The sequence below is a fragment of the Colius striatus genome, chromosome 1 (genome assembly GCF_028858725.1).
Source record: "Colius striatus isolate bColStr4 chromosome 1, bColStr4.1.hap1, whole genome shotgun sequence".
Classification (NCBI taxonomy): Eukaryota; Metazoa; Chordata; class Aves; order Coliiformes; family Coliidae; genus Colius; species Colius striatus.
In genome coordinates, this window is record NC_084759.1 from 23,880,029 (window position 1) to 23,899,059 (window position 19,031).

General features: G+C 35.9%; 1 protein-coding gene across 14 annotated transcripts in view; it reads left to right on the forward strand.

The window, feature by feature from the left end:
* Positions 1-19,031, forward strand: part of NBEA (neurobeachin) — a 499,798-nt gene that overhangs the window by 82,408 nt on the left and 398,359 nt on the right. For all 14 annotated transcript variants that reach the window (XR_009818508.1, XM_061993741.1, XM_061993751.1 and 11 more), the window contains exons 2-4: positions 8,937-9,168; positions 16,691-16,791; positions 17,048-17,143. Coding sequence is in view for 13 of the 14 variants with exons in the window: in XM_061993741.1 (XP_061849725.1) it covers positions 8,937-9,168; positions 16,691-16,791; positions 17,048-17,143 (429 nt within the window). In the remaining variant the exon portion in view is untranslated. The remainder of the gene's footprint in view (positions 1-8,936; positions 9,169-16,690; positions 16,792-17,047; positions 17,144-19,031) is intronic.

The following is a 19,031-nucleotide window of genomic DNA, read 5'->3' on the forward strand; positions in this document are numbered from 1 at the left end:
AGACAGTTCTTGTAGAAACTTTTACAGTCTCTTGCTGGTTTATGTCCCAAGGAAAGTAATGTCCCGAGGCAAGTAACAATGACAACAGGAGGACATTGACAAGTACAAAGTTAATCTTCATTGCTTATGGACCTTTTTTACTATCACAACGTATAGTATCTTCCTAGCATTTCAAATAAATTTTAATTGTTTCTCCTCATGCTTGGAAAAAGGTTCTGAAATTTGAAAAAGATTTTAAAAAAGGAGGTATTATCAACACTATTGACTTACAGAAAATGACTGCAGAATGTTGAATGAATGGTAAAATTACTTTTCCTGTATAAGAGTGGTGTAATGTGTAGGCTTGCTTGAAATGGGGAATAAACATACTTTATAGTGTATTGAGAAAATTTGAGGCTTTTGTGTTCTGAGGCAACCATTAAAGTGTGATGTTTCAGGCCATGTTTAAGATTACCTGGGCTCTTACTCTCAAGGAAAGTTTACTGTATTGGATTATGGTTTGACACTGTGTAATTCGCTGGTTTTGCCCTCAGTGCTCAGTTAACACTTTTACAAGATTCATTACTGAATTGAGCAGTGCTACTCAGTGGGTAAAACTGTATGAAGTAAATGTGAGGACGGAAGTCAAAAGTTTAAACCATGGGTGAGTTGGTCCCAGCCAGCAACTAAGCATATGCTACCTTACTTGGTCCCATACACAAAGCTCCCAGTGCAATAGGGCAGAGAATCAGGAGAGCAAAAGCAAGAAAATGCTCATGGGTCAAGATAAAAGCCAAGGCAGGGCGGGGTTAGGGATACAAGTAATGTGAAGGCAATCACCACCTCCCACAAGCAGACTGATGCCCAGACAGTCTTTGTACAACTCCTAATTTAGGAAGACTCTCCTACAGTATTCTTGCTGAAAACGATGTGGAATATCCCTTTAGTCAGTCGATTTCAGTTGTTCTGGCTTTGTCCTCTCCCAACCTATTGCTGGCCCTGAGTCTGAGGACAGGGTGAGAAACAGGCAGCCCTGGCACTGTGTAAGCACTGCTCAGTAATAGCTAAAATATTGGTATGTTATTAACACTGTTTTGTGACAGATATAAAACACAGCACCATATGGGCTGCCATGAAGAGAATTTTCTCAATCCCAGACAGAGGCAATACACAGACCTTACAGGAATACCTTTTCCCACCCAAACTGGTTGCACACTTGCAGTCACAGTTCGATGTGCAAGTGGAGACTGACAAGTGGTGATCCTTAGCTATTGATATTGGGATTGACAATGTTTAACATTTTTTTTGGTGACATGGACAGTGTGACTGAGTGCACCTGCAGCAAGTTTGCTGGACAACGAGCTCTGTAATGTGAAGAGAAGGGATGGCATCCAGACAGACCTTGACAGGATTGAGAGGTGGATCTGTGCAAACCTCATGAGATTCAACAAGACCAAGTGCAAGGCCTTACACATGGACTGGGGCAATCCCAAACATAAGTACAGGCTGGACAATAAGTAGATTGAGAATAGTATATAGGAGAATATAAGAGCCAGCAGTGTGTGCTTGCAGCCCAGAAGGCCAACTGTATCCTGGACTGCATCAAAAGCAGTGTGGCCAGCAGGTTCAGGGAGGTGATTCTGACCTTCCACTCCACTCGTGAGACCTCATCTGCAGTACTGTGTTCAGCACTGGGGCCTCCAACAGAAGAAGGACATGGACCTGTTGGAGAGAGTGCAGAGGAGGGCCATGGAGATGGTCAGAAGGCTGAAGCACCTCCTGTGAGGACAGGCTGAGGGAGCTGAAGCTGTTCAACTTGGAGAAGAGAAGGCTCCAAGACACCATATTAGTGGCCTTCTAGTACCTACAGAGGCCTGCAAGAGGAACTTTTTGCCAGGGCATGTAGTGATAGAGTAAGGGGTAATAGCTTCCAACTGAAAGAGGGGAGATTTAGATTAGGTATTAGGAAGAAATTTTTCACTGTGAGGGTGGTGAGGCACTGGCACAGGTTGCCCAAAGAGGCTGTGGATACCCCATCCCTGGAAGCGTTCAAGGCCAGGTTGGATGGGGCTTTGAGCAACCTGGTCTAGTGGAAGGTGTCCCTGCCCATTGCCAGGGGGGTGGAACTAGGTGATCTGTAAGGTCCCTTCCAACCCAAATTGTGATTCTATAAAATGATTCTTTATTTCTACATCTATGCTTCTATAGAAGAAAATACATGGTGGATCTTTCACTGAGATATTTTTAAGCTCGCATAATAACAATCTTAGGCTTAAAAGTACTAAAAGTAAATCTGAACATGTCACGTCATATTTTCTCAGTAGATATAAATGACATTTAAATTTTCTTTTCTTGGAACATTTTAAAATTGTCAATAAACTTATTAGGCAGCGTTCTTTTAGTGGCGTGCTGCTGTGTGCATAGGACAAATTATTCAGGATAAAAATGTTTAGAAGCTAAAATGAATGAAGACTCCTTTAAAAAAGGCTACAGTAATGTGGAGCTTTACATGCTGTTGTAGCGATTCACATAAAAGTCAGTCTTTTTAGTGCTTTAATTCGGTTATAAACCATACTGTGAGCACACTGGGTAAGATTAATCTGACATAACTTTAGATGTGCCTGTCTAAACTCATTGTCCTTTTATAGTCAGTGAAAAGAATTATATTCCCAGGGAAAGATTTATTTTATCCTAATGTTGCATCTAAAACTAGTGAGATGAATCACTTCCCAGAAGCTCCTTTTGCTTTCCATTGATGCTAAAGAGAAGTCTGAAAATTACCCCACTTACACATACATTTATGTCATTGGAATGTCTAAAAGACTCCATTCAACAACTAAGCATTTAAAAATATATATTTAAAAATGAACAGAGACCTATTTACCACTTATGGAAAACATCCACTTTAAGTTTTTGTTAGCTGTGGGTTTTTTCTGTAGTCATATTAACATACTTAGGTTAACAAGTGCATGTGATCAGCACACATATCGGTCACAGAAAAGTTTTATTTATTTAATTTAGCATTCTAAACACCTGTATCTAAAAAAATTTTCATGCAACTGAAGAAGACTCTCCCTAAAAACCTGGATTAATTATCTAGAAATTCAGTGGTTTAGTTAATGGCCAGAAAATAGTAAGCTGGGGTTTTTAATGCCTGCATCCACCACTGCTTTTGTAAGGCTACTGTGTTTTAATGCTTGAATTGGAACTCCCTTTTTATAAAAGAAGCAGAAGCAGCCTGATTCCACATATTTTGGACTCTGTCTGGTGATTATAAAATCAGTGTTGTTTTGTAGAAAAGATATTCAAGCTAGAACAAGAATTATGCTTGAATGTTGTGATGGCTTTTATATCAAGGGTAAAAAGTTTACAGATTTTCTCTTTAAAGCAACTAATTGATTTGAGATTTTAAGAGATTCTTTCTTCTATCCCAGACAGTTATTTCTAGCTCTTTCCCTGTGGATACTTGTACCAAATGCCAAGTCATCTGTTTTGCTATGTGTAGAAAGATAGGTAAACATCAGGGGAGGAATATAATTAATAATTTCTGAACTACTTATCTCTTATGCTTACAAGATAAGATTATTTATTATAACCCTTTAGAGTCTGTGATTCTGGATTTAAAGGTCTTTTGCAACCTAAATAATTCTGTGCTTCCTAGTTAATTATGAGAAGGAAGGAAGGAGTATTTTAGTGCAGTCTTGATTTGTTTTTAAAGAAATGCAGATAGGAATTAAAATTGAAGGAGACTAGAAATGAGTGCTTATTTGACCTCAATGAACAGCAAATTTAGAGATTTAAATGTTTGATGACTTCAGTGTATATAGCTGTAATATACTTTCTTTGCTCACAATAAATACATAACATCCTCATCTTTTAATGTAGACGGAGGAATAAAAGGATTACAATAAAGACTTAGTGTTTTTTTAGATAAGTACAATAAAATTTCACTTTATGATGAATAAATGTGAAACTGAAAAAAATATTTTTGCCTCCCTAAAATTATGTAGAGATTTAAAAAAGACAAGAAGTATTAGACAGTTATAGATAACACTTTTTTCTCCTTATATGCACTCCTGTAATTAACGTGACATTTAAAGAAAACCAAACCTCTACTGAAAGCTGTGTTCTTAACAATTAAAAGTAAGTTTAAATTCGGCAGGTTAGTAGTTCTTAAGACAGCAAAGTAAAGGAGGACTAGGAAGAAATACATGTAAAATGTTAAAAGTAAACTGAAATGTCTTCTTGCAGCACCTTGAAAATTCTTCCAAAGTATACATGTAGGAAATGGGAAAATAGACTAATCTGAGATTTTTTTTTGACATTTCATCTATTTAACATCAACAATTTTATTCTAGATGTTCAACAGCATGTATTTTGCTCCACTTTGAGAACTGGCTTGAGTAAGCTATCACATATATGTAGACAAATTCTCTGTTTTGGGGGAGTATTTCACCTCTATTCTAGCTCAAGGGTATAAAAGACCAGCCTAAGTTGTACATAGATCCATCAGTTTAGGAAGAAACACTTTTACTGCATAGCATAATAAATGGCAGAATGTTGCTGAGTAAGGGCTATAGTATTCAGAAAAATGGAGGTTTTGGGTAGCACAGCTGCTTTTGAGGATGGTGGTATAGGTTAAGATAGGTTCTTGGAGCAATTTGCAAGAAGCATCAACCTGTCGTAAACAACAGAAGACTGTGCACAGAACATGGCCTAATATACTTATAACTATCTGTTCAGTACTTCTTCAGGAGTTACTTTCGTAGGCTGTATTCATCTGACTTGGAACCATAATCTGAACGTTAGTTGGCTGCTTCATTTCTTACAGCTGTGTTGTGAAAGATGCAGGATAGTTAAAAAGTGATACATGAGCTTGACAAAGTACAAGCAATAATTTAGGATACTTACAGTGAAAGCATGGTCTTTACTGAATATTAAATGTTCATTTGAAGAGTGCAAGGTAAGACGGAGTGTTTGATGTAAGAAAAATAATTGTATTTGAGATCTATGAGTTGAAAGAGCACTGACTTCTGGGATGGTTTGCTGGCTCCTGTAAGCATTTCTATTTTCATGTTGATATTGCAGTGTAGCTGAAATTTGTCTTGCTACAGAAATCTTCCATGTTATATTAAAAATAAGTTACTTTATGTCAGTATGATTTAACCTTTTTGTGTGTGCTGTTGCATCCAGAATTGTACCCAAGTTATAAAGTTGCAAATTCATTATGGGTTTCTACACTTGCATACTGACAGTTTTGAGCGTGATGTAGTTATTTAAAGTAATACCTACAGGGACTCCAAGATCTCTTTTCTGGCTGATAATAGCACGTTTGAGAGCCATTGTCATTTTGAAACATGTGATATGACTTCACATTTGCTAATGTTGAACTCTTACATGTTATCGCCTGACCATTGGATATCAGAAAAATATTTGCATCTCTCAGTAGTTGGTCTTCTAAAGCTGCATATAAAAATTTTGGCTCTTCAACAAACTTTTTCTTTTTATTAGTATCTGCATTGTTACCAGCTCTTTCTCCACTCATAGCTTCCCTCTATTGTGAAGACTGTTTCTTACCTACTGTCATTTGCTTGGGAAATAATGTAGTGAATGTTCTACTTCTTTTCTGGCCTCATTTGTATTTTATTGTTCACATTTTAAAGCAGAGATGGTTGCTTTGTATTACTTCTTTAACACAAATTAACCATGGCCATTTATTTCTGTATGCTAATTCCATTTTATTTAGATTCTCCTTATCTTCCTTTATTTTATCGTGATATCTTAAATTTATGTTCATTTTTAAGATGGCTACTTTAAAAAAGTAAATCTCCTTCTCTGCCTTTTTAAACTTTTACTGTCACCATTATTTAGTTCATTACTTCCTTTTCTTTATTGAGGAAGTTGTTTTTAATGGTAATTATGATCATTGTTAGTGGATAACATATGTTTAAACTACAGTTAAGGGCAAATCTGGTACATTTTAGTGTTGTCTTTAGTGAAATAAGCAATCCCTTGGATGGACTATAATTTTTGCTGCTAAATGGAGAAATGAAATAATTCTTGTACCTACTGGATAGTCCATAGCCCAGAAGAAGATTCTCCATAAAGCCATTTTTTTAGCATTCAGTGTATTTTTTATGCAGATTCGATTTTTTTATATACAGATTTACTTAAATTACAAAGCAAGTGCAGTTTGAATTATTTTAGTCTGTTGTGAATTATTATAGTCCGGTTTAACAATTCTATGTTAGTTTATTAATTTCCGTCAGCAGGAATTCAACAATGAGTAGTGTTTGAGGAAGGGAGGATCAGTCTGTATTGAACTACTTCATTCAAACTTGAGATGTTACTATTTTTTGCCTTGTTTATAGGTCCATTTGTTACCAAAACCAAGTGATGGGATTCATGTCAGCTAAGTTAGGTATCCAAAAGTTGTATCTCTAAATATTGTCATAGAATTGTTAAGATTGGAATAGATCTCTGGAGGTTCTCAGATCTAACTCTCCTGCAAAAGTGGACTCAACTAGAGGCAAGTGACAAGTCTATGTCCAAATAACTTTTGAATGTATCCAATGATGGAGACTCCACAGGTACAACTTCTCATTCTATATGTCCTGCATAGAAAGAAATTAAAACAAGTAGACACTTCCTGAAGGTGCTTCATTTCTTTTTAGGATAAGCATCCAAGATAATTTAATTGAATGTCTTCTACAAATGCCTGTTTTACATCTGTGAATTTTTAACATAATCTTAGAGAGGCTCACCCAGGTGGAAAGAGATCTGAAAAAAGGACAACCCAGATTGCTGGTGAAATGTGCACCTCTTATTGCTGTTTTCAGAAACAGAAACATCACTTGAGTTGCTTGAAGAGTATGATGTTCCCTTCTGTAAAACTATTTAATTATTCTCAAGATTGACCATAAAAATACTATGCTTCTAATTTTGCCAATTTTATTGCCTGCCCTTGATACACATTATTAGTGTACCAAATATGCAAATAGATGTTTTGCAGTCATGAGTTCTAAACTAAAAGACTAACCACAATTAGGATAATAGTTTTATTTGAATATAATAAAATGTCTCAGGAGAACTAAAGAAGTACTCAGGTTATATATTCAGTATATTAGAAGCTTTTTTTTTAATTAACAATTAATTGATAGAGAAAAAGTAATTTGTAAGCGTATAAAAAATGAATTAGGGTAGAAGCCAAAGCTAGTCCTTGCTTAGTTGTAATAATACTGTCTGAAGAATGAGAAAGAAGACTTCAAATATTTGGATAGTACTTTAACCATCAAAAAAAAAGTTTGAATACTATTTCAGCTTGATAGTTGTTTGGAGTTTATTTTGAAGGCAATACCAACTGGCTTCAAATAGGCTATGAAATAGCTTTCTATTAAAAGTGACTGTTGAAATTATACACTTACAAGAGATGAAGTCTTTCAATATATTTAATTTAAAACACATTATTAAAATTGTAATTATATTATTTCCTGAAACAAATAGAAAAAGATGACTTAAAATTAGTTTAGAATTGATTTATTCCATTCTTTTGCTTTTCTGAATTAGGTAATATATTTGAAGTTATTGAAATTTAACATTGATGCTTTCAAAATTCTTCAAAGGTTACTAAAATAAAGTAGGATTCACAAGAGTCAGACTTCATTTCCTTCAGAATTGAAAGGTGTTTCTGCCCTTAAAAGGAGATTGTTTAGTTTAAACTAAATTTCATATTGAGTTCAGTAAGTTGTTTTGAGTTAATCCGTTTTACGTCATGCAAGCGACTGATTGAAATTGGTGAATTCCATTTCTAAAGATATGTTTGATCTTTACTTTGGCATTCTTTTTCCCCCTCCCTCCTAAAACGTGTCTGGTAGTTGTGCTGTTTCATTGGAGCTCAGGACGTTGGATAGTATTTTGCAGGAATAAATAGGAGTTGGGCTCTACTTTTATATACTGCTGTTAAATCACTGCTCTCCTAGTACCCTCCCTCTTTCCATCAGCAGCAGATTTCCTTGGCCACAGGATGAACTGATATGTGGGGTAATTAAGAGAGTTCTGTATGTCTGCATTGGTTCAGAGCAGATCACTCATTCTTTTTCTGAGCTTAACTGCATGACTGGTGGTACAATGGAAAGGGCAGTAAGGTCTTATAAACACATAACTAAGGGTAAATATTGGCTTATATCAGGAGAACACATAGCTATTTTCAGTTTATATTTATTTCTGAGTAGGCAAATTTCTCTTCAAAGAACTGCAGGAAAGATTCAATTGCCTTTGAACTTTTCAGTTTCTGCATCTCTCTGGGTCAGACTGCCATTTCAAATTACTTTATAGGAAGGAATATTTCAAATATCTTTTGATTTTATTTTCATGAAATATTTGTGTTCAGCTCTATGAAAAAAAAGGAAGGGTACTATTTTATTATATCAGTGTGTGTATTTTGTACAAGCTGTGTTTTACATAGCATGATTGTTAATTTCATAGAATGGTAGCTGTTGGAAGGGACCTTTAGACATCATCTAGTCCAACCCCCCTGCAGAAGCAGGTCCACCTAGATCAGGTCACACAGGAACATGTCCAGACAGGTCTTAAAGACCTCCAAGGAAGGTGACTCCATACCCTCCCTGGGCAGCCTGTGCCAGGGCTCCCTCACCTGAACAGTGTAATAGTATTTTCTTATATTTAAATGGAACTTTTTGCATTCCAGCTTCATCCCATTACCCCATGTCCTGTCACTGGATACAATAGAAAAAAAGTATATCTCAGCCTCCTAACATCCACCATTTATATACTGGTAGATATCAATTTGCTGTCTTACAAATCATAGCTGTGAATTTCTCCATCAAAATTGCCTCTATCATCATGCAAAAAATATTCATTGTTGGTCACAATGAAGATATGAAAGACACTAAACTACGTCTTTCACATTGTAATGCTGCTCTTGTTTTCTTTTGTAGCTGGTTGGTGGTGAATTTGATCTGGAGATGAACTTTATAATCCAGGATGCAGAGAGCATTACGTGCATGTCAGAGCTTTTGGAGCACTGCGATGTAACGTGCCAAGCAGAGATCTGGAGTATGTTCACAGCAATTCTACGTAAAAGTGTCCGTAATTTACAGACTAGCACGGAAGTTGGCTTAATTGAACAGGTCCTGCTGAAGATGAGTACTGTGGATGACATGATTGCAGGTACAAATTTCCAACTGATAAAATAATTATTATGTTTTTGAACTGTCAGCATTTTGTGGTTATGGAAGGGCTTGATTTTTACTTAAAGTTATATTTTAGTTACTACTGCTATTGAGACAGAAGTACTTTTTTATCAATTCCAGAAAAAAAGACAAAAATATAGTATTAGTTTTAAAAGCAAGTAGATGTATTGTTTAAAGTAACTGCCTATTAATTCATCTGAGAAGAGAATGTGACATTAGTGATAAAAAACCAATATTGATCATAAGTAAGAACACTTCATGTTGCACTTCTTATCTCTCAAGGTAAAATTTTAATTTTTAATTACATTGATAATTTTGAATTTTTTGGATGTTCCAATTGTTATTATCATCCATTTTAAAGATAACCTATGTCTGACAGCATATTAGAAATTATTCATAGCTTTGACACATGGGTTATATTAAACAATCATAAATAATGTATAGCTCTGCACCCTATAATATGTCTTTAGTTTTTATGCTCGTGGTTTTTAATGTCTTATAATTTTTAATGGCATTAAAAAATGGTGTACCTTACTTAAGCAATGAAGCTGTTGAACAGCTAAGGTTTTCAGAATACTTCTGAATGAGTTAATATGTTATTCATATTACATCCTCTCAGTTGTAGGATATAGACTATAATCCTGAATTACTTCTTTAAAGGAGCAGATTTTGTTGTCACATTTAAATATGGTAGCTGAAAGACACATAAGATTAGTGTTTACTAGTGTTAGACTCCTTATTTTTCTTGGGGAGAAACAAGGCAATTGTTTTCTTTCAACTCAGTTTGAAGGTATTTCTTAGTTTTTATACAGGTTGTGACTGATAGTAGAGTACTTATATTGTGAGGAATTTTTGAAAGATCAAAGAGGTTTGTCTACCATAATTGCAAGATTTTAGTTGATGATTTGATTACTGACACATATGTAGGCTTTGTGGAGCAGTAAACCAGCAGGGATTTCAGATCAGAAAGAAGAAGAGGATAATAGCAGTATGAAAACTGGATTATTCAGGAATATTTTTGTCCTTGACTTTCTTTCAGCATAAAGGTGTTTGTAATATTAAATATTTGAAAATGCTACATTCTGTACTTCGAAGCAAGTTGTAGCAAACACCTTCTTGATTAGAAATGTATGTGTAAATGCTAAAACCAGAAGTTTTATGCTAAATATTGTACTGTGGGATTCAGACTGAAATATAACATATTAATAGATTCACAAACCAATGCTTTTCACCAAGGATATTTTGTGTGTCAGGGCTTGTAAATATGTCAGAATAGTATAAAGGCAAAGATATTGTTTTATTCCATATTAAATCTAAGATATTTATCTGATGAAAGCAAACATCACTATTTTAAAGTTTTTCAGTGGTTTCACTGATGGGAATAATGTGCTTACATCAGTAATTATGCCAATAAAATGTATCCAATTTGAGCTCCCTGAAATAGTGCTCTGTATATGACATATTTCAGTGTAACGATGTCCTCATAAGAGACAAATTTTAAAAAATGTTTAGCTATTGTAGAAGTCATAAATCAGGAGTATAGGATCTAGCTTCCAGAAGCATTTGGTAATTGGAAAGTCATGCTGAGTTTACAACTGTTAATATAAGCCAGGGGTAGTACATTAATAAAAGAATTAATGAAGTCTCTACCCCACTTTTCTGAGAGTGGTCACATGGTTGCTTCAGAAAGAGAGCTTCCACAAAAAAAAAAAAAAAACAGAAGCATGCTCTTCGGTATGCTTGCACAGACACAGAGAGCAAATCAAAACTGGAAATTGAAATTCTGATGGCATTTTAACTCAGTAATGTGTGTCAAATTATCCGTATAGTTTTCTCTATATCATGAGCAGGGATTAACAGAATAATGCCTTGTAGGATCTTTCTCTGATAACTGAAAATATGTGAGAATGTGACTTTTCGAGAATTTTTCTCAAACATAGACATGGAAGCAACCAAGTTTGTCATTTTGCTTTTATCTCTTGATCTCTGCATGCTCCTTACCATCCTTTTATAAATGACAACAATGTTGGTAATAAACCAGAAGAAACGTATATATAGGTTCATGTAATAACTAGATCAATGATAGGTACTTGATGGTAAAATCGATGACAACTAATACAGTATCTGTGGTCCTGTAGGGGTTTTGCCTGGGCTAGATTTTGGTAGCAAGGGGCTACAGGGGTGACTTCTTTAAACAAAGAGCTTTCAGAAGCTGCCCCTGTAGCTCACTGGGCCAGTGCTAGTCAATTCTAAGGTGGGCCCACTGCTGACCAAGGCCTGGCCAATTAGTGTTTGAGGTAACACTACCAAAACCTGGCTCAGACTAAACCACTACAGTTCCCTAATCTGCTATGCAGATTTTGAGGTCATAATTGGCATCAGATTACTGTAGAACTGCTTTGCCCCTAATATTTCTGTGAGCTTTCCAAACCCAGGGAGGAAAATAAGACATTTTGTTTCAAAATTATTTTTAAATTCAGGGAAGATGTTTTGAACAAGAGGTGTGTTAGTGCTTCCTCCTACAAAGTTAGTATTCTTTCCAAAACAGTTGCTAATACTATGTCATCTCAATGTTTTGTGATTGGCTTTTATCATCTATAAAGGGCACAAGTTTTCTGGATTTTCACTTGTTTTTGGAGGGGAGTTGTTTGTTTGTTTTTAGGTCATCTCACTGGTTCCACTGTAAAAAGCTGTGATTAGACCTAGATAAGGTTTAAATAGAGAAGACAGGCGTAATTTCTGTTTTATGTTCTGACAGCACGCTTTCAGGACCAGTCTAAGTCTGAAGCCACTCTTCTCTGGTTTTATGAAAGTAAGACAACAACAAATAAAAATGTACCCAATCTTTCTCAGTGAGAAGAACTTGTCTGTCTGTTTAGATGAAGACTATGAGATTCATGAGCTTCTCAACATGTTAAATATTTCACTTCTTGAGATTTTTTAATATTCTGGGTCAAGAAAAAAAGCTTAATCACCTTGAAAGTCTCAGCTGCAATTCCAATGGGATCACTGTCAATTGTATTCCAATTTGCTTACCAGAAGTATCACCAGACAGAAATCATCTGTTATACACACTAAGATAGGATATAATCAGTCGTTTTGTCAATGGTTAAGGGGAAACAATTACTGAAATATTTGCATAGACGATTGGCACTTTTTAATCTTTTTTTTTTTTTAATAGCTGCACAAGATATTTCTTGAGGGATTCACTTTTTACAGCTGTGTTTCCAGGTGATGAGTAGTGAACTGGATCATGCGCCTTAGGAGACTCTTTGGGGTAGTGTGTCTGTAGTACCTTCAGAGAAGTCTGAATGGTGGGTGAGAAACTAGCCTGAGCTCATACAGAGTGGTTATGTCTCTCTAGAGACCCGTTTTATTTCCTGCAGTTCTGTTGTGATGCTGTAGGTAATTGTTCCACAATTACTAGAACTGAATTCTTAGGCACTGAAACAGTTCCTAGTTTTTAAACAAAAATGTTAATTTTTTACTATTCTGTCATTAATATACTATTAAGAAACAAATCTCTTTCAACTGTTTCAATAAGAAAAACTGCAAAATTATCACATTCTCTATTGTCAACCTGTATAAAGCAATTTACTTCACCAACAAAGTTAAAATTCCCAATTTCATGGCTGTCTGTTGTTAAAAGGTTAAGGAGACATGAGGATATTTTTCCTGAAGTTGCATTTCCGATTCTGTTTAATACGTCTTTCTGACGTTAATTCCATACCGTTCATTTTAATATATCTTCATTGTTGCTTGAAAGACAGGCAGGCTCTTTTACCAATGTATTTTCATATTAAATGTCTGAATTAAGCATTCCTTCAAGGTTTGTGGTTAATTTATTGTATCATCAATTCATATATAATCAAATGATCACATACAAACTGTGTGAAAGTCAGAAGGTGCCATTAACTAAAATAAAATCTGTTGCATTCAGTTAATCTTAGAAATGCATAAGAAATGAGAAATGGTGCCTATTTTCTCTTTCTGGACTTAATATATAATCTTGCTTCTTAATACATAATCTTGCTTCTGAAATGAGATCATAGCTAGCAGTTATATCCATGACATTATTTAACATTAAAATTAAGGAAATATTAAAATAATCCAATTGTAATATGTTTTGTGACCTTTGTCCATTTCTAGATGAGTACTTTGTTAGGATTTAGGTACCAGATGTGGATTGACTCTTTTTACATGAGATTTCTATCAAGTATGAATAAAGTTATATGATAGAGTACAGTTTTTTTTGAGTTTTGTTGTATTGAAGCAAGAGGCAAACCTTTAAAGGTGTTTATAGCAATATTTTTCAGTAGTATTAAGTGCTTTGGCTTTCACAGATGTTTCTTGATTTATCTTTACTTGTTACCTACTGGGCTTTAATCTTTCAGTTCTTTGTTCTACCCAGAATTTCATTGTTAGAGAGCTTACATTTATTTTTCTCCATCAATGTTTTATTCATTATTTATAAATATGTATTTCTAATGCCTGTGGGGTATCAGAAATAAGAAATTTTCCATTCCATAAGGTAGTGCAGGGCTTTAACAATGAAACAAAGCAGCATATGTTCAGTAATTTTATAAACCTGCCAATCATTTCCATGTTTCACAATGTTAATTTACACATTTTCCTCTATGTTAGAAGATTTTTTTTATGGTGTTCTGATTTTCACTAAATAACTTTGCTTCTATGCAACACTTTTTTTCCTGTGAAGGAGGCAAAAATGGAAGTAGCTTGATCTAAAAAGCAAGCTAAGACTATAAAATAATAATTGGGGAATTCTCAACCAAAGATTGCTATTCAGTTATGCTGATTTCCCTTTCTGAGTTTTATGTATGTTACTGTCCTCAATTTCTGATTATGTACAATACATGCAATCACTGCCAGCTTCACATCGCAAGCTGGACACTGTACAGTAAAGGAGGCAGATGCTTGTAGATATTAGAGGACGAGCTGAGTCATAGAATTCACCATCATAAAAGACAAGTCTTTTCAGCTTTCTTAGCTTTATTTTGCTTCCCCTTAAAAAATCCTGTTGCAATTATAATCATAGAATAGTAGGGGTTGGAAGGGACCTTTAGAGATCATCTAGTCCAACTGCCCTGCTCAAGCAGGTCCACCTAGATCAAGTCGCATAGGAATGTGTCCAGACGGGTCTTGAAGGCCTTCATAGGAGGAGACTCCACACCCTCCCTGGGCAGCCTGTGCCAGGGCTCTCTCACCCTCACAGTAAAATAGTATTTTCTTGTGTTTAAATGGAACTTTTTGTGTTCCAGCTTCTTCCCATTACCCCTTGTCCTGTCGCTGGATACAACAGAAAAAAGGGATGCCCTAACCTCCTGACATCCAAATTTTAGATATTTGTAAATATTAATGAGATGCCCCCTCAGTCTCCTCTTCTCCAGACTAAACAGCCCAGGTTCCTGCAGCCTTTCCTCATAAGGAAGATGCTCCAGTCCCCTGATCATCTTAGTGGCCCTGCGCTGGACTCTCTCCAGCACTTCCCTGTCCCTCTTGAGCTGAGGAGCCCAGAACTGGACACAGGACTGCAGATGAGGCCTCACCAGGGCAGAGTAGAGGGGGAGAAGAACCTTCCTTGACCTGCTGGCCACACTCTTCTTGATGCATCCCAGGATGCCATTGGCCTTCTTGGCCATGAGGGCACATTACTGTCTCATGATTAGTTTATTGTGAACCAGGACTCCCAGGTCTCTGCAGAGCTGCTCTTCAGCAGGTCATTCCCCAGCCTGTCCTGGTGCATGGGGTTGTTCCTCCCCAGGTGCAGGACTCTGCACTTGTCCTTGTTGAACCTCATGAGGTTCCTCTCTGCTCAACTCTCAAGCCTGTCGAGATCCCGCTGAATGGCAGCACAGCCTTCTGAGGAATCAGCCAGTCCTACCAGTTTAGTGTCATCAGGGAACTTGCTGAGGGTACACTCTGTCCCCTCATCCAGGTCACTGATGAAGATGTTGAACAAGACTGGCCTCAGAACCAATGCCTGTGGAACTCCACTGGTCACAAGCCTCCAACGTGTCACTAATTTTAAAGGGAAGATTAAATAAACTCTTCCTTTAGGAAGGGGGGAAAAAAAGTCTCTACTTGGACATCAGGAATGTATTCAGATCTTATAGAGAAAATATCTGCAACTTCCACTATTTTTCTTTTCACTTTGCTGACTTGGTTTCATTCACTGAGCAATTTACTATGTGTCATGTAAATTAAATGATAGGTCATTCTTCACACATGCCTTTTGCTTACTGAAGACCAGTGCAAGAAGTTAAATAGGTATTGATGGTTTTACTCAAAAACACCTATGTAGGTGTTTGAAATTAATGAATTGTCTTACTTAATTGTTTAATCAATTAATTAACTGTTTTAAAAGAAAATGTGAAATGTCTTTGAAAATGACAGATGCTTTTTAAGATTAGTTCTTCTCAGAACCTGTAAGAGTCATCCTTTCACTAATGTGCAAGAAGAGCATATAGTCCTGCAAATATTAATTTTTTTATTAATATCTTCTATAAGCTCTATGGGGGGAGTTTTCTGAACTGTTGAACAGATAGTTTTTATTGTCATAGCTTTTTTGTTTTTGAAACTCTGTAGTTCACTCCTTGAATTAAATTTCTTATGTCACATCTGTGAAGATAAGCAAATTGCTTTGCCTCCTGCTAGAGGAAGTTGTAATTCTTCTTAGTTTCTTTTATTCCAGAAGAAAGTGTGGAATATAAAGTTAAGATCCAGCATCCAACAAGCTAATGAATTTTTAAAATTACATTCTGGGGTTTAAAATAAATCCAAGCACTGCCAGTATTTTTGAAATCGATATTGTCTGAAAGGCTGTGAAATGCTATTACTTGAAAAGTTATGGGATTTGAGATTTTTAGTGAATGTGGTATTACATACATTCATTACCAATTTTGATCACTTTTTTTGTGATTTTTTTTGCCTTCTCACTATCACTTTTCAGGGGTTTTGTTTGTCTTTTTTATGAGTTTTTTTGTTGTTATTTTTGTTTGTTTTCCTTGGCCTTTCATTCTGGTATAAATTAGAAGCATCATCACTGTAGCAAAACTGTGGGAACCATAGAACTTCTCAGTATAATGTGCAATGCTTAAGCTAAAGAATAATGTCAAGCATCTTTTAGGTCAGAAATTATTGAAAAATACTAACTTCAGAGGAATGAAGAAACCCTAATCCTGAAAGTATGCAACAGAAAGGAGCAACAAAGAAGTTAATGATGTATGATAAATGTTGTGAAATAGGAAGAATTAAATCTTTTAATTGATACTTTATTGAAAAGTGTGACACAAAATCTAAAACTGCATAAGTACATTTATTTCTAAAATTTTGAGAATATGAAAATATTTGTAAAATATTTAAGGCAACTAATTTTTAGAATTTGTGAATACACTTGCTTTTAAAGGTATTAACTTTTTCAACTTTTTTGTCAAAACACTGAAATTCAGAGTTCAGAATAACTTTATTTTCCTTTGAAGATCTTCTAGTTGATATGTTGGGGGTTCTTGCCAGCTACAGCATCACTGTCAAAGAGTTGAAGCTTTTGTTCAGCATGCTTCGAGGCGAAAATGGAATCTGGGTAAGCTGTGATCAGATAAAGCATTAAGTATCATTCCATTAGAGCCTGAAGTTAACATAAATTGTCTCCTAGGACATATAAACTTGCCTTTTTTTTTTTTTTTTCCCATGTTGATTGAACATGTTTATGAAGTATTTTTGCTAAGTACTTTAGAGTGATTTTTCTATGTTGTTTGAAAACTGTGCAGTTTCCATTGTAGCCTAGAGAGTACAGTAATGGTTGTATTGACTTTTGTGCAATTTTCTTGTTTTCACAGCCAAGGCATGCAGTTAAACTATTATCAGTCCTTAATCAGATGCCACAGAGACATGGGCCTGATACCTTTTTCAACTTCCCAGGCTGTAGTGCTGCAGTAAGTGTTCAATCAAAACAGTAAAACTTCAGGAACAAATGAGTTGTTCCTCATTTGCGTTTCATTTTGTTACTTTCCCTTAGAAGGGAAATGAGAGGGGAAATGCATACTTGGGTAACGTAGACTTTGACTTTCATAGTAGTTGTAGTATGGAGAGGTTTGCACTTGTAAGAATGGAATGTAAATCAGCAGATTTTTGTCTAGGGAAGTTATCATAACAATGAAACTGAAAAATCAAAGAATTTTTTTAAAAAATCTTATTTTATATAATAAATGTAGTTAATATTATATAAAACATAGGCTTGGCGTTACATAAAGGAGAGGTTTCTTGTCTGAACTCTCATCAGCACCTTCCTTTCCCTTAGGCAGTGATATAAATGCATTCTTACAGAATCATAGTGGTTCGAAAAGACCTTTAAGATCATGTAGTCTAACCACTAACCTAATCCTGCCAAGCCCACCACCAAACTGTGTCTCAGCACCTCATTTATGTGGCTTTTAAATATTTCCAGTGATGGTGACTCCACCACCGCCTTGGGCAAACTGTTCCACTGTTTGCCAATTTTTTCAATGAAGAAATATTTTGCAATATCCAATCTAAACTTCCCCTGTTGCAACATGAGGCCATTTCCTCTTGTTCTGTCACTTGTTACCTGGGAGAAGACACTGACACCCTCCACACCACCCAACTCCTTTCAGATAGTTTTAGAGAGTAATCAGGTCTCCTTTCAGCCTCCAGACTAAACACCCCTAGTTCCCTCAGCCGCTTCTCTTAAGACCTGTTCTCTAGGCCCTTCACCAGCATTGTTGCCCATCTCTGGACACATTCCAACACATCAATGTCCTTCTTATAGTGAGGGGCCCAAAATTGAACACAATATTTGAGATACAGCCTCACCAGTGCATAAGCCTTCATGCCTTCTTGGCCACCTGGGCACACTGCTGACTCATGTTCAACTGGCTGTCAATCAGCACTCCCAGGTCCTTCTCCTCTGGGTAGCTTTCCAGCCACTCTGCCCCAAGCCTGTAGCATTGCATGGGGCTGTTGTGGCCCAAGTGCAGGACCCGACACTTGGCCTCAGCCCATCAATCCAGTCTGTCCAGGTCACTTTGAAAAGCCTTCCTGCCCTGAAGTAGATCAATACACCTACCCAACTTGATGTCATCTAGAAACTTAACTAAAGGTGTACTCAATCCCCTCATGCAGATCGTTGGTAAAGATTTTAAATAGAAAAGGCCAAACACTGAATCCTGAGGAACAGCACTGGTGACCTACTGCCAACTGGATTTAATTCTTCTTTTGCAGTCTTCTTTTGGCTTTATTTTTTTGAAGTAACTTACAAGAATGAAATTGTATTTCTTTCTAAACCTTCTCACATAGATATTCTCTCTTCCACTACATATACTCTCTTCTTCACTCCATATCCATATCCATATCCATAGCCATAGCCATAGCCATAGCCATAGCCATATCCATTCAGAAGAATAAATTCAAATATTACGTACAGATTTATAAATATGATTATAAAGGCAGTAAATACAAATACTTAAAAACAAGATATCCAAAGTTGAGTTATGGAACAGTATATGCTTATGATAGAATATGGAATCTTTTAAGGGGAAATAATCTTGAGATCCCCGTCTTCTCATGCCAGTGCATATAGAGTGGTAGGAGCTTCTTGAGCTGTTCTGCTTCCATTTCTTCAATAAAAAAGATAGTTTTCTTCAAGCACAAAACACCACCTCCTGTTCTTTGTGAATACAGCTGTTGGTGTGTCAGATTGCGTCAGGGAAATAAACTAGCTGAAAATCACTGTTTTTCACCTGGGTTATTTTTGGCTAAATCACTTCCTTGATCTTATTTGATATTCAACTACACAAACAGATA